We start from the raw sequence: 16,532 nt of genomic DNA, 5'->3' as shown, positions 1-16,532 counted from the left end.
CAAGCCATAGATTGAGACATAATATTTGCTAGTCACATAGCCACTAAAGACCCTGTACCCAGAATTTATAAAGGATTCTCAAAACTCAGTATTATGCAAACAAACAGCTGAATTTTTAAGATGGGCAAAAAAAAAAAAAATACATAGGTGGCAAATAAGGACATAAAAAGATGCTCAACCTAATTTATCTTTAGGGAAATGCAAATTAAAACTACAGTGAGATACCACTATGCACCAATTAGAATGACTAAAATTTAAAAAGATTGACCATACCAGGGGCTGATGAAGATGAGGAGGAATTAGAACCGTCATACAATGGTGGCAGGAATGTTAAGTGGTACACTACTTGGCAAAAAAGTTGGATAGTTTCTTTGTTTGTTTTTTAAAATTAACATGCACCTACAATGCTAAACTCTGAGGTGGATGCAGAGCAACTGATATTCTCACACATTGCTCAGGGGAATGAAAAATGCTACAGCCACCTTAGAAAACAGTTTGGCAATTTCTTATATATTTGAAATACATTTACCATATGAACCAACAGTCTCACCCCGAGATTTTTATTCATTGAAATGATAACACAGGTTCACACAAAAATCTGCATGGGAATATTTGCAGCAGTTTTATTTGTAAATATGTCAAAGTGTCAACAATCCAATTGTTCCTCACTTGGGGAATAGATAAACAAACTTTGGTGGGTCCACACATTGAATTCTACGCAGCAATAAACAGGAATAAACTGAAACACACAACTACGTGGATGAATCCTAAACATACTATACTAAGTGAAAGAAGTCAGACTCAAAATGCTACATACATTTTAACTTCCATTTTAGGAAACTCTGGAAAAGGGAAAAGTTTAAGTTAAGAAACTATATCAGTGGTTGCCAGGAGCTTGGATTGGAGGAAGCGTTGACAATAAAGTGGCATGAAGGAAATTCTTGTTATGATGGAACTGTTCTAATCATTAGGAACATGATCTTACCTTCTGTCCCTTATTTTTCTTACTAGGAGAGTAAAAAGAAGAACACTATCAACCCTCTAGAGCTAATATAAGATTAAATGACAAAATAATTGCAAAACACCAGGTATCAAATACGTGATCAAGAAATACACTGTAAGGAAACTATATTCAATATCCTGTAATAAACCATAATGGAAAAGAATACAGAAAAGAATACATTCATATGTATAGCTGAATCAGTTTGCTGTACAGCAGAAATTAACACACATTATAAATCAACTCTACTTCAATAAAATACATGTAAAAAAATACATTGTAAATTTCAGTGTTAGCTATCTACTTTCCGCCACTGTACTCCAAACTAAATTAATTATTCGTCAGTGTTTGCCTAATGCAAGTCTTTGCCTGGAGCAACTTCCTCATAGGATCCACACATGTGAGAACCAGGCAGTATAGCTGGAGAGCTACTGATCTGTTAGTACCTGAATAAGTAAGTGGAACCAGTTATTTCACATCAGACAGGGCTAGAATTACTTCCAACATATACTAGTGACTTCATGCAAATCATCAGAAGCTGCCTTATTTGGTACACAAATTACCCAATTATGGCCCCTCCAGGAGATCAATTCTGAAAAGATATCATTGTTTTGGACTAAAGCAACTCTACCCTAGCATAGGGGTTGGCAATTGAAACACAGACTGGATTTCAGCTGCTCTGCCTTCCTCTTGGGTTTCTTTGAGCAGGGCACAGCTTGTTCAACCTGTTCATTCTTGACCAGAGTTATAGTCTGTAAAGATCACAACCAAAGTATAAATCCAAATATTGCTTGGGTCTTAAGTGTCCCTATCTGATTTGCAGCCCACAGACTATTTGCTTTTAAGCAATGAACTAGACTCCTACGGAGGCATGTCTTTAGGAAAAATCATGTTTATTATTTTTTCCAAATTATAAAAGTTATAGATGCAAAATTAGGCATTGAGATGGTACAGAAAGTATTAAAAAAATGAAAAGCACCCTATTCCTAAGAATTAATGGCTACTATATATATTGTGGTATTTCAACCATACGTATACATATATACTTTTTTTTCTGTACTTAGATCTTATCTCCATAAACATCAATATTAATGACATCCAGGTTTTTAGAAGAACAGCTCGAATCAGGTTTCCATATATGATTCAGGATTGAATGGTTGTTCCTTGCTTTTCCTGGCCTTGGTGACCTTGAAGAAGAAAGAGATAAGATAAACAATGAGATGACCCTGATTATACATTTCTCCCTTCACTCACACTGTGTCACCTTGCTATGGGCTGCATCCCTTTTTCTCTTCCCGTCTGAGGGGCTCTTCTCCCACTCTCACCTATCTTCTTTAGTGAATTCCTGTCTTTTGAGTCACCACCCCCAATTCTTGGTTGGGACCCTGAAATGAGATATGCACTCACACCCAGCGTGAGTGCATGTGGACAGGCAGGAGTTGTTGGAGAACAAGAGAGAGGAAGGAGCAGGTGTACTCAATGCCAAGCGTTGAAGGGAAAGTTCTTACTGGAAAGAAAGGTGGAAGGAAGGGGCAAAAGTTATTCCTGGCACCATGCTGTGAAGGAAGGATTGGGATATCTCATTGAGAGTCTGAGTAATGGCAAGATCAAAGAGCATGTGAATGTTGGTGGGAATGTAAATTGATACACTATGGAGAACAGTATGGAGGTTCCTTAAAAAACTAAAAATAGAACTACCATACGACCCAGCAATCCCACTACTGGGCATATACCCTGAGAAAACCATAATTCAAAAAGAGTCATGTACCACAATGTTCATTGCAGCTCTGTTTATAATAGCCAGGACATGGAAGCAACCTAAGTGTCCATCGACAGATGAATGGATAAAGAAGATGTGGCACATATACACAATGGAATATTACTCAGCCATAAAAAGAAATGAAACTGAGTCATTTGTAGTGAGGTGGATGGACCTAGAGACTGTCATATAGAGTGAAGTAAGTCAGAAAGAGAAAAACAAATACCGTATGCTAACACATATATATGGAATCTTAAAAAAAAAAAAAAAAAGGTTCTGAAGAACCTAGGGGCAGGACAGGAATAAAGACGCAGACATAGAGAATGGACTTGAGGACATGGGGAGGGGGAAGGGTAAGTTGGGAAGAAGTGAGAGAATGACATGGACTTATATATACTACCAAATGTAAAATAGATAGCTAGTGGGAAGAAGCCGCATAGTACAGGGAGATCAGCCTGCTGCTTTGTGACCACCTAGAAGGGTGGGATAGGGTTGGTGGGAGGGAGACACAAGAGGGAGGAGATATGGGGTCATATGTATATGTATAGCTGATTCACTTTGTTATAAAGCAGAAACTAACACACCATTGTAAAGCAATTATACTCCAATAAAGATGTTAAAAAAAAAAAAGGGATCATCAGAGTAGCTACTTCATAGGGTTATTCTGAAAATTAAATGAGAAGATCTATGTAAGATATTTAGCACATGTCCAAAATTATCAATATCATCCACTCAAGCAAGCTCTGTTCCACATTGACTATCTTCAGTAATAAGCAAATTCGACATTAGCTGATTCCACATGTTTTGTGCAATGATTGGGTCCTATGGGATTAACTGCAATTAATTACTCCAAGTTTGATGTCCTTTATTCCTATATAGGCATCTATACACAGACTAGAAATCCAGAGAGCACTAAAAGCACCATCATGATGAATGGCAGGGAGCAAAATTATAGTTTGAGAGTTTTTTACAACCTCAGTCAAAAAAGAGATTTTGGGGAGAACACTCAATCGTAAAGACATTTTTTATATCTACTATTTCACTTAAATGTCAGATTAGAGAATAGGTTTTAATTAAAGTTTGTAATAAGTAAAAAAAAAAAGAGCATGTGCATTTCTGAGTGCCTGATATGTCAGCCTTTGTATTTGATCTGTTTGCATTCCATTGCAGGCATACCTTGAAGATATTATGGGTTCAGTTCCAGACCACTGTGATAAAGTGACTATTGCAATAAAATGACACACAATTTATTTGTTTTCTCAGTGCATAGAAAACTTATGTTTATACTATACTGTAGTCTTTTAATGCAATAGCATTAATCAATGTATTAATTAATGTATTAATGTACATACCTGAATCAAAAATACTTTATTGCTAAAAAGACATTAACCATCATCTGAATCTTCAGTGAGTCATAATCTTTCTTTTATGGAGGAGGACCTTGCCTGGATGTGGATGGCTGCCGACTGATGAAGGTGATGGTTGCTGAAGGTTGGGGTGGTGGTGGCAATTTCTTAAATAAGACAATGATGAAGTCTGCTGGATTGATTGACTCTTCCTTTCATGGAAAATCTCGCTATAGCATGCATTGCTGTTTGATAGTGTAGGGGAACAAAGTTTGCCACCCCAAAATATGTCTTTCTGGCATGAGGATTAATTTATGTTGATTATTTTTAAGAAACAGAAGAGTCTGTAAGTCTTTCTTTTCACCTCCCCTTTAGCTGCATAAAGAATTTAGATAAAGGGGCTGTTCCCAGAATAAAGGCCTCATCAGAGGTATCTGCAAAGAATATGGGCTAGGTGTAGTGGAGGAAAACTTGGCAGGGCCCAGAGATCAGAGTCCATTCTGTGTCCCATCCTCTCTGCATGCCCAGAAAACATTTGTTTACCAAAATATTTGTTTTTCCATCTTCATGTGAATTGTCTTTCTCCCCAGTGGAAGGCCCAAACAACTACCCCCAACATCCTCTTTTGTCATTAACTGAAGATGGTATTTAAGGTAAGGGTTTCAGCCATCTTGGTGAGTTACTCACTTTTTCTGGGTCTCTCCCATGTATACATGCTATTAAACTTTTGTTTGCTTTACTTCTGTTAATCTGTCTCATGTCAATTTAATTCTTAGACCAGCTGAAGAATCCAGGAGGGTAGAAGAATTTTTTTTCCTCACCGACAATAGCATTTTACACACAGTAGAACTTCTTTCAATATTGGAACCAAACTTCTCAAACCCTGCCACAGCTATATCAACTAAGTTTGTGTAATATTCTAAATCCTTTGTTGTCATTTCAACAGTATTCACAACATCATCATCAGGAGTAGATTCCATCTTAAGAAGCCATTTTTTTTTTGCTCACCCATAAGAAGCAACACATTATACGTTGAAGTTTCATCATGAGATTGCAGCAATTCAGTAACATCTTCAGGCTCCACTTCTAATTCTAGTTCATTTGCTATATCTACCACATCTACAGTTACTTCCTCCACTGAAGTCATGAACCTTTCAAAATCATCCATGAGGGCTGGAATCAAACTTCCTTCAAATTTCCTTCAAACTCTTATTCATGTTGGTATGTTGACCTCTTCCCATGAAATAGGAATGTTCTTAATGACATCTAGAATGGTGAATCCTTTCCAGAAGGTTTTTATTTGACTTTGCCCTGATCCATCAGAAGAATCATATCTATTGCAGCTATAGCCTTGTGAAATGTATTTCTTAAATAATAATCCCTGGGCTGCAGAATGGATCTTGTGTTAGCATGATAACAACATTAATCTCGTTGTACGTCTCCATCAGTGCTCTTAGGTGATCAGGTGCATTGTCAATGAGCAGTAATATTTTAAAAGGAATCTTTTTTTTTTTTTTCTGAGCAGTAGGTCTCAACAGTGGGCTTAAAATATTCAGTAAACCATGTTGTAAACAGATGCACTGTCATCCAGGCTTTATTGTGCCATTTACAAGAGCAGAGGCAGAGTAGATTTAGCAATCTTAAAGGCCCTCAGATTTTCAGAGTGGTCAGTGAACACTGATTTCAGCTTAGTCACCAGCTGCATTAGCCCATAACAGGAGAGTCAGTCCATCCTTCAAAGCTTTAAAGCCATGCACTGACTTCTCCTCTCTAGCTATGGAAGTCCTAGATGGCATCTTCTTCCAATATAAGGCTGTTTCATCTTCAGTGAAAATCTGTTGTTGAGTGTAGCAACGTTTATCAGTCATCTCTCTTAGATCTTCTGTATAACTTAGCTGCAGCTTCTACATCAGCAGCACTCGCTGCTTCACCTTGTACTTTTATGTTATAGAGATGGCTTCTTAAACGTCATGAACCAACTTCTGCTAACTTCAAACTTTTCTTCTGCAGATTTCTCATGTCTCTCAGCCGTCACAGAATTGAAAAGTGTTAGGGCCTTACTCTGGGACTATTGTAGCTGGTTTGACCTTCTATCCAGACCACTAAAACTTTTTCCATATCAAAAATAAGGCTGTTTTGCTTTGTTATTCATAGGTTCACTGGCGTAACATTTTAAAATTCCTTTAAAAAGCTTTTCTGTGCATTCACAACTTGTCTATTTAATGCAAGATGTCTAGCTTTTGACCTCTTTTTTGCCTTCCTCACTAAGCTTAAATATGTCTAGTTTTTTATTTAACCTGAGAGATATGTGACTCTTCCTTTCACTTGAACACTTAGAGGCCTCTGTGGGGTTATTAATTAGCCTAATTTCAATATTGTTTTGTCTCAGGGAATAGGTAGGCCCAAGGAGAGGGAGAGAGATGGGGGAATGGCCCATCAGTGGAGCAGTGAGAACGCACATAACATTTATCAAAGAAATTCGCCATTTTATATGGGTGTGCAGTTCATGGCACTCCAAATGATTTCAATAGTAACATCACTTATCACAGATCACCATGACAAATATAAGAATAATGAAAAAGCCTGAAATATTATGAGACTTGCCAAACATGACACAGAGACTCAAAGTGACAAATGTTTTGGGAAAATGGCACCAGGACACTTGCTCTACACAGGATTGCTACAAACCCTCAATTTCTCAATTTGTAAAAAAAAAAAAAAAAAAAAGCAATATCTGGAAAGCACAAGAAAGTGAAAGTGAAGTGCAATAAAACAAGGTATGGCTGTATTAACTTTTGTTAGTGTTCCAGGAATCCATCCCACATGAATGTGTATATGTGAGTTTGACAAAGACCATGGAATTTGCCCTGTAGGACCAAACACCTCTGTTGTAGACCAGTATGTGTATCTCACTAAAGGCAGGTAACTTTGTGTTCTGAAATGCTCAGGGGCATCCTTGATCATTTAGATCGAAATGAGTTCTGTTAACTATCCTCTGGGATAAAAGGTATTTCTTCCATTCTATAGATGATGAATCAGAGGTTCCTAGTATTTAAGTTATTAGTCACCTAGCAAATGACAGAGCCAGTATTTGAAACAAATCTGCCTTAAGGAAGTCCAAATTTACTAAATAATCTACCTGGTCTGAAAATTCAAACAATTCTACAATATTTAGCTTAGATATCATATCCTTTGATAGCCTCTCTGAAGTTTCTCTCTTCAATATGATTAAAAATACCCTTAAATGAAAACTATAAGATGCTGATGAAAGAAATTGAAGATGACACAAACAGATGGAAAGGTATATCATGTTCTTGAATTGGAAGAATCAATATTGTTAAAATGACCATACTACCTAAGGCAATCAACAGATTCAATGCAATCCCTATCAAATTACCAATAGCATTTTTCAAAGAACTGGAAAAAAATTTTTTAATTTGTATAGAAACACAAAAGACTCCAAATAGCCAAAACAATCTTGAGAAAGAAGAATGGAGCTGGAGGAATCACGCTCCCTGACTTCAGACTACTACAAAGCTACAGTAATCAAAACAGTATGGTACTGCCATAGAAACAGACATATAGATCAATGGAACAGGATAGAAAGCCCAGAAATAAACCCACACACTTATGGTCAATTAATCAATGACAAAGGAGGCAAGAATATACAATGGAGAAAAGACAGTCTGTTCAATAAGTGGTGCTGGGAAAACTGGACACCTACATCTAAAAGAATCAAATTAGAACATTCTCTAACACCATATACAAAAATAAACTCAGAATGGATTAAGGACCTAAATGTAAAACCGGATACTATAAAACACCTATCACAAACATAGGCAGAACACACTTTGAAATAAATTGCAGCAATATTTTTTTTGGATCAGTCTCCTAGAGTAATGGAAATGAAAACAAAAATAACCAAATGGGACCTAATTAAACTTAAAGTTTTGCATAGCAAAGGAAACCATAAACAAAATGAAAAGACAACCTATGGCCTGGGAGAAAATATTTGCAAATGATGCTACCAATAAGGGATTAATTTCCAAAATATACAAACAGCTCATACAGCTTAATATCAAAATAACAAACCCAATCAAAAAATGGGCAGAGGACATAAATATACATTTCTCTAAAAAAGACATATAGATGGCCAACAAACTCATAAAAAGATGCTCAATATTGCTAATTATTAAAGAAATGCAAATCAAAACTACAATGAAGTGTAACCTCACACCAGTCAGAATGGCAATCATTAAAAAGACTACAAGGGGGTGGAGTCAAGATGGCGGTATGGGAAGACACCAAGTTACCATCTCCCCACAACTAGGGAGCCTGCCTGCTGCTGGTGGAGGACCCTGATGCCCAAAGAGATGGAGGAACCCCGAAGTGAATGGGTAGGATGTGGGGGGACTGAAGGGGGAGGCCAGACAGGATCGGCACCCCTGAGGCCAGGGAGATCAGGAGAGGCAGGTGGGAGGGGTCCTCTGGGAGGAGGAGCTGGAGAGGAATGGAGGGTGATTGCCCCACCCACTCGGGCCCGGGGAGCCTGCTGAGCTCCCAGGCCAATGCCCTGCCCTCCAAAGGCCCCTCCAGGCCACGTGGGTCCTTGGGGGCATAGGAGGGAGGTCGGGGAGATCAGGAGAGGCAGGCAGGAGGGGCCCTCTGGGAGGCAGGAGCAGGAGAGGAGAGGAGGGCATTTGCCCCGCCCACTCGAGCCCAGGAAGCCCGCTGGGCTCCCAGGTGAGGTCCCCTGCCCTCTGAGACCTCTGTTCCGTTGAGCCTAGTCCCCACCCCCTACTGCCCCCAGAGCCTTTTCCAGCACTGTGGGTCCTAAGCATAGGCCCTGCCCACTGCCCAAACCTTGCCCTTGCTTAGGCCCCACCCTCCACAGTCAAGGCCTTTTCCACCTTTTTTTTCTTTTTTTTCCTTTTTTTTTCTTTTCCCTCCTCCTCTTTTTTACTATTGTGGTACTGTTGTACCTTCCAGTTGATAATTCATTTATATTGTTACTTTTATGTTCTTTCTAACATATCTGTTAGTTTCCTAGTCCAATTTTATTTTTTACCTTGTTATTGTTCTCTCTCTCTCTCTTTTTTTTTTTTTTTTTTGCCACCCCACACGGCTTGCAGGACCTTGGTTTATGAGCCAGGAGTCAGGCAGAAGCTCCTGCGGTGGGACTTCCAAATTCAAACCACTGGACTAACAGAGAATCTCAGACCCCAGGGAATATTCATCAAACAGAGGTCTCACAGAGGTCCTCAACTCAGCACCAAGACCCAGTTCTACCCAATAGCCTACAAACTCCAGCTTTGGAAGCCTCAGGCCAAACAGCAAGTAAGACAGGAACACCATCCCACTAATTAAAAAAAAAAAAAAAAAAATGAGATGGCAAAAAAATATGTCACAGATGAAGAAGCAAGGTAAAAAACCTACACCACCAAATAAATGAAGAGGAAACATGCAATTTACCTGAAAAAGAATTCAGAGTAATGATAGCAAAGATGATCCAGAATCTTGGACATAGAATGGAGGCACAGACTGAGAAAATACAAGAAATGTTTAACAAAGGTCTAGAAGAAATAAAGAACAAACAAAGAGAGATGAACAACACAATAACTGAAATGAAAAATTCACTAGAAGGAATCAATAACAGAATAAATGAGGCAGAAGAATGAATAAGTGAGCTGGAAAACAAAATGGTGGAAATAACTGCTGAGGAGCATAATAAAGAAAAAAAAATGAAAAGAATTGAAGACTATCTCAGAGACCTCTGGGACAACACTAAATGGACCAACATTTGCATTATAGGGGTCCCAGAAGAAGAATAGAAAAAGAAAGGGTCTGAGAAAATATTTGAAGAGATTATAGTCGAAAACTTCCCTAGCATGGGAAAGGAAATAGTCATCCAAGTCCAGGAGGCACAGAGAGTCCCATACAGGAAAAACCCAAGGAGAAACATGGCAAGACTCATATTAATCAAACTAACAAAAATTAAATTCAAAGAAAAAATATTAAAAGCAGCAAGGGAAAAGCAAAGATAATATACAAAGGAATCCCCATAAGCAGATTTTTCAGCAGAAACTCTGCTGGCCAGAAGGGAGTGGCAGGATATACTTAAAGTGATGAAAGAGAAAAACCTACAACCAGTATTACTCTACCCAGCAAGGATCTCATTCAGATTTAATGAGAAATCAAAAGCTTTTCAGACAAGCAAAAGCTAAGAGAATTCAGCACCACCAAACCAGCTTTACAACAAATGCTAAAGAAACTTCTCTAGGTGGGAAAAACAAGAGAAGAAAAAGACCCACAAAAACAAAGCCAAAACAATTTTAAAAATGGTAATAGGAGCATACATATCAATAATAACTTTCAATGTAAATGTATTAAATGCCCCAACCAAAAGACACAGACTGGCTGAATGGATACAAAAATAAGACCCATATATATGCTGTCTACAAGAGACCCACTTAAGACCTAGGGACACATACAGACTGAAAGTGAAGGGATGGAAAAAGATATTCCATGAAAATGGAAATCAAAAGAAAGCTGGAGTAGCAATACTCATATCAGATAAAATAGACTTTAAAATAAAGACTGTTACATGAGATAAGGAAGGACACTACATAATGATCAAAGGATCAATCCAAGAAGAAGATATAACAATTACAAATGTTTATGAACCCAACATAGGAGCACCTCAATATATAAGGCAAATGCTAACAACCATGAAAGGAGAAATCGACAGTAACACAATAATAGTAGGGGACTTTAACACCACACTTACACCAATGTACATATAATCCAAACAGAAAATAAATAAGGAAACACAAGCTTTAAATGACACAATAGACCAGATAGATTTAATTGATATTTATAGACCATTCCACCCAAAAGTGGCATAATACACTTTCTTCTCAAGTGCACACAAAACATTATCCAGGATACATCACATCTTTGGACACAAATCAAACCTCGGAAAATTTAAGAAAATTGAAATCGTATCAAGCATCTTTTCTGACTACAACACTAAGAGATTGGAAATCAATTACAGGAAAAAAAAACTGAAAAAACACAAATACATGGAGGCTAAACAGTGCACTACTAAATAACCAAGAGACGACTGAAGAAATCAAAGAAGAAATTAAAAAATACATAGAAACAAATGACAATGAAAACACATCAACCCAAAACCTATGGGACGCAGCAAAAGCAGTTCTAAGAGGGAAGTTTATAGCAATTCAATATCACCTCAATAAACAAGAAAAATCTCAAATACACAATCTAACCATACACTTAAAACAACTACAGAAAGAACAAAGAAAACCCAAAGTCAGTAGAAGGAAAGAAATCATAAAGATCAGAGCAGAAATAATGAAATAGAAATGAAGAAAACAATAGCAAGGATCAATAAAACTAAAAGTTGGTTCTTTGAGAAGATAGAAAAAATTGATAAACCCTTAGCCAGACTCATCAAGAAAAAAAAGGGAGAGTAGGCAAATCAATAAAATTAGAAATGAAAAAAGGAGAAATCACAACTGACACTGCAGAAATACAAAGGAATATAAGAGACTACTACAAACAACTTTATGCCAATAAAATGGACAGCCATGAAGAAACGGACAAATTCTTGGAAAGGTACAATTTTCCAAGACTGAACCAGGAAGAATTAGAAAATATAAATAGACCTATCACAAGTAATGAAATTGAAACCGTAATTAAAAATCTTCCAACAAACAAAAGTCCAGGACCAGATGGTTTCACAGGCGAATTCTATCACACATTTAGAGAAGAGCTAACACTGATCCTTCTCAAACTCTTCTAAAAATTGCAGAGGGAGAAACACTCCCAAATTCATTCTAGAAAGCCACCATCACCCTGATACCAAAACCAGAAAAAGATATCCCAAAAAAAGAAAATTATGACAAATATCACTGAAGAACATAGATGCAAAAATCCTGAACAAAATACTAGCAAACAGAATACAACAACACATTAAAAGGATCATACACCACAGTCAAGTGGGATTCATCCCAGGGATGCAAGGATTCTTTAATATACGCAAATCAATCAATGTGATACACCGCATTAACAAATTAAGGAATAAAAACCATATGAACATCTCAATAGATGCAGAAAAAGCTTTTGACAAAACTCAACACCTATTTATGATAAAAACCCTCCAGAAAATGGGTATAGAGGGAACCTACCTCAACATAATAAAGGCCATATATGACAAACCCACAGCAAGCATCATACTCAATGGTGAAAAACTGAAAACATTTCCACTAAGATGAGGAACAAGACAAGGATGTCCACTCTTGCTACTCTTATTCAACATATTTTTGGAAGTCCTAGCCATGGCAATCAGAGAAGAAAAAGAAAGAAAAAGAATACAAATTGGAAAAGAAGAAGTAAAACTGTCACTGTTTGCAGATGACATGATGCTATACATAGAAAATCCTAAAGATGTCACCAGAAAACTAATAGAACTAATCAATGAATTTGGTAAGGTTGCAGGATATGAAATTACTGCACAGAAATCTCTGGCATTCCTATACACCAACAATGAAAAAATCAGAAAGAGAAATTAAGGAAACACTATCATTTACAATTGCAACAGAAAGAATAAAGTACCTAGGAATAAACCTGCCTAAGGAGGTGAAAGACTTGTACTCAGGAAACTATAAAACACTGATGAAAGAAATCAAAGATGACATAAACAGATGGAGAAATATACCATGTCCTTGGATTGGAAGAATCAAAAGCAATCTACAGATTCAATGCAATCCCTATCAAACTACAATGGTATTCTTCACAGAATTAGAACAAAAAGTTTTACAAGTTGTAAGGAAACACAAAAGACCCTGAACAGCCAAAGCAATCTTGAGAAAGAAAAATGGGGTTGGAGGAATCAGACTCCCAGACTTCAAACTATACCACAAAGCTACAGTAATCAAGACAGTATGGTACTGGCACAAAAACAGAAATATAGATCAATAGTACAGGATAGAATGCCCAGAGATAAACTCACGCACATATGGTCACCTAATTTACAACAAAGGAAACAAGAACATACAATGAAGAAAAGACAGCCTCTTCAATAAGTGGTGCTGGGAAAACTGGACAACTACATGTAAAAGAATGAAATTAGAGAACTACCTAACACCATACACAAAAATAAACTCCAAATGGATTAAAGACATAAATGTAAGACCAGACACTATAAATCTCTTAGAGGAAAACACAGGAAAAACACTCTTTGACATAAACCACAGCAAGATCTTTTTTGTCCCACCTCCTAGCATAATAGAAAAAACCAAAAATAAACAAATGGGACTTAATTAAACTTAAAAGCTTTTGCACAGCAAAGGAAACCATAAACAAGACAAAAAGACAACCCTCAGAATGGGAGAAAATATTTGCAAATGAAACAACAGACAAAGGATTAATCTCCAACATATGCAAACAGCTCATGGAGCTCAATATCAAAAAAACAAACAATCCAATTAAAAAATGGGCAGAAGACCTAAATTGACATTTCACCAAGGAAGACATACAGATGGCCAAGAGGCACATGAAAAGATGCTCAACATCACTAATTATTAGAGAAATGCAAATCAAAACTACAATGAAGTATCACCTCATGCTGGTCAGAATGGCCATTATCAAAAAATCTAGAAACAATAAATGCTGGAAAGGGTGTGGGGAAAAGGAAATCCTGCTGCACTGTTGGTGAGAATGTAAATTGATACAACCGCTATGGAGAACAGTATGGAGGTTCCTTAAAAAACTAAAAATAGACCTACCATACGACCCAGCAATCCCACTACTGGGCATATACCCTGAGAAAACCATAATTCAAAAAGAGTCATGTACCACAATGTTCATTGCAGCTCTATTTACAATTGTCAGGACATGGAAGCAACCTAAATTGTTCATCATCGGATGAATGGATAAAGAAGATGTGGCACATATATACAATGGAATATTACTCAGCCATAAAAAGAAATGAAATGGAGGTATTTGTAGTAAGGTGGATGGAGTTAGAGTCTGTCATACAGAGTGAAGTAAGTCAGAAAGAGAAAAACAAATACAGTATGTTAACACATATATATGGAATCTAAGGAGAAAAAAAAAAAAGTTCATGAAGAACCTAGTGGCAAGACGGGAATAAAGACACAGACCTACTAGAGAATGGACTTGAGGATATGGGGAGGGGGAGGGGTAAGATGTGACAGGGTGAGAGAGTGGCATGGACATATATACACTACCAAATGTAAAATAGATAGCTAGTGGGAAGTAGCCGCATAGCACAGGGAGATCAGCTCGGTGCTTTGTGACTACCTAGAGGGGTGGGAGGGAGGGAGACGCAAGAGGGAAGAGATATGGGAACATATGTATATGCATAACTGATTCACTTTGTTATAAAGGAGAAACTAACACACCATTGTAAAGCAATTATACTCCAATAAAGTTGTTTAAAAAAATAAAAAATAATAAATAAATAAATAAATAAATAAATAAAAATGAACTGGTAAACCAAAAAAAAAAAAAAAAGAGAGAGACATGTACCACCATGTTCATTGCAGTACTATTTACAATAGCCAGTACATGGAACCAACCTAAATGTCCATCAACAAATGAATGGATAAAGAAGATGTGGTACATATATACAATGGAATACTACTCAGCCATAAAAAGAATGAAATAATGCCATTTGCAGCAACATGGACGGATCTAGAGATTATCATACTAAGTGAAGTAGTCAGAGAAAGACAACTATCATATGTTATTATTTATATGTGGAATCTAAAAAGATGATACAAATGAACTTATTTACAAAACAGAAATAGATTGACAGACATAGAAAACAAACTTATGGTTACCAAAGAGGATAGCAGTGGGAGAAGCGGAAGTAAATTAGGAGTTTGGGATTAACATATGCACATTATTATCTATAAAATAGGTAAACGGGGACCTACTGTATAGCACAGAGAACTATACTCAATATCTTGTAATAACCTATAATGGAAAAGAATCTGAAAATGAATATATATATGTGTGTGTGTGTGTGTGTATGTAACTGATTCCCTTTCTTGTACACTTGAAACTAAGAAAACATTGTAAATTAACTATACTTCAATACAAAAAATTAAATTTAAAAATATCCTTAAAAAAAAGAATAATGAAAAGAAACTTTACACCCACTAAATGGCAAAAATTAGTTCTCGTTCCACCTGCTGGACTCTCCGTAGTAACAGCAGTCTAGTTTTCTTAAAGACTTCTACTTTGGAACAATGATGACCCCCCAGAAGATCTCACCTTGATGAAACTGTGAATTATGGATCTCAGCTGCCTCTTATCCCCATTTAATGCCAATTCAAAGCAGATGAGTTTAAGTCTATCGCCTTTCTCACAGTTGATTCTGGTCAGTCGTTGTCCATAAACCAGGACTTCCATCACTCCTGTATTATCTTGTATTTCATAATATATGCATTCATTACATACCAATTTCTGCAAAAGAAAATTAGCATCCATCTTCTGAGAACTGGATCAGGAATTTCCACAACTTTGAAAAATATAGGGCATTAGTGGAAACTGTTGTCTCAGACCAGTTAATATGAGCTGGAGGTCCAGAATTACAGGTACCAAATAGTGTAAGATATCTTGTTCAGTTTATCCTCCCATTTAAATTCTCTTTCTATCTTTCCTTCCTTTAAGTCTTTGTGTGCTGGGTTCTTCTAGAAAACTGGATTACTTTCCTAATTTTTCCTGCTCCCATCTCAGAATAGCTGAGATTTCTTAAGAAACTTGGATATAGTGTGGTCTGATAAGCTGCACAGGTTTCTTTGGATCTCCCTGAGAACAAAGGCCATTCATGTCTTATTATGAGTCTCAAAAAGATGGTTGCAAGTTCTCCTTAAGCAGATTATTATTTCAATATGTAATTCTTTCCTCTATCTTCTCTATTTATTCATTCTTCCCTAATCTGCCCAATCTTGAATCTAGATCATCTACTTCCATTGTTCTAATTTCTATGTCACTTACTTTACTCATTAATTCTACAAATGCACATGTGTGCACAGTCACTTAAACAGAGTGTATGGAAAACAACAGGGGGATAGGTAAAGAGCCACCCTAGAAGACATATATAATGGAATATGAAACAATACTTCACATAACGGTTAGGTCAGCTAACCTTAGTATTTCTATGATGTGTTGGGACTGAAATACCTACCCTAATTCTAAGAATTCAGCAAAATTCTGCATTTTATTGCCCATGTTAATATATTGTGGAATGAAACGACTTGATTTTTCTAGTGTTTTCAACATCCATATTTCTCTTATTAGTTAATGCCAAGGTTTTTTGCTCAACAATTTTTTGATGAATGAATGTGAAGAAATGAGAGCACTTTAGAGGTCA

The 16,532-nt window shown here is 36.8% G+C and overlaps 1 protein-coding gene across 3 annotated transcripts in view; it reads right to left on the bottom strand.

The window, feature by feature from the left end:
* Nucleotides 1-607: 607 nt before the first annotated feature.
* The window catches only part of LOC133086750 (gamma-interferon-inducible protein 16-like), a 45,588-nt gene continuing 29,663 nt past the window's right edge, over nucleotides 608-16,532 (bottom strand). For all 3 annotated transcript variants that reach the window (XM_061183250.1, XM_061183248.1, XM_061183251.1), the window contains 2 exons: nucleotides 15,431-15,622; nucleotides 608-2,187 (listed from right to left, as the gene is read on the bottom strand). In XM_061183250.1, coding sequence (XP_061039233.1) covers nucleotides 2,125-2,187; nucleotides 15,431-15,622 — 255 coding nt within the window. In that variant the 3' untranslated portion in view covers nucleotides 608-2,124. The remainder of the gene's footprint in view (nucleotides 2,188-15,430; nucleotides 15,623-16,532) is intronic.

Source organism: Eubalaena glacialis, chromosome 3, assembly GCF_028564815.1.
Source record: "Eubalaena glacialis isolate mEubGla1 chromosome 3, mEubGla1.1.hap2.+ XY, whole genome shotgun sequence".
NCBI classification, from domain to species: domain Eukaryota; kingdom Metazoa; phylum Chordata; class Mammalia; order Artiodactyla; family Balaenidae; genus Eubalaena; species Eubalaena glacialis.
The sequence above is the reverse complement of the archived record's forward strand: the minus strand, read 5'-3'. Positions and strand labels throughout refer to the sequence as shown.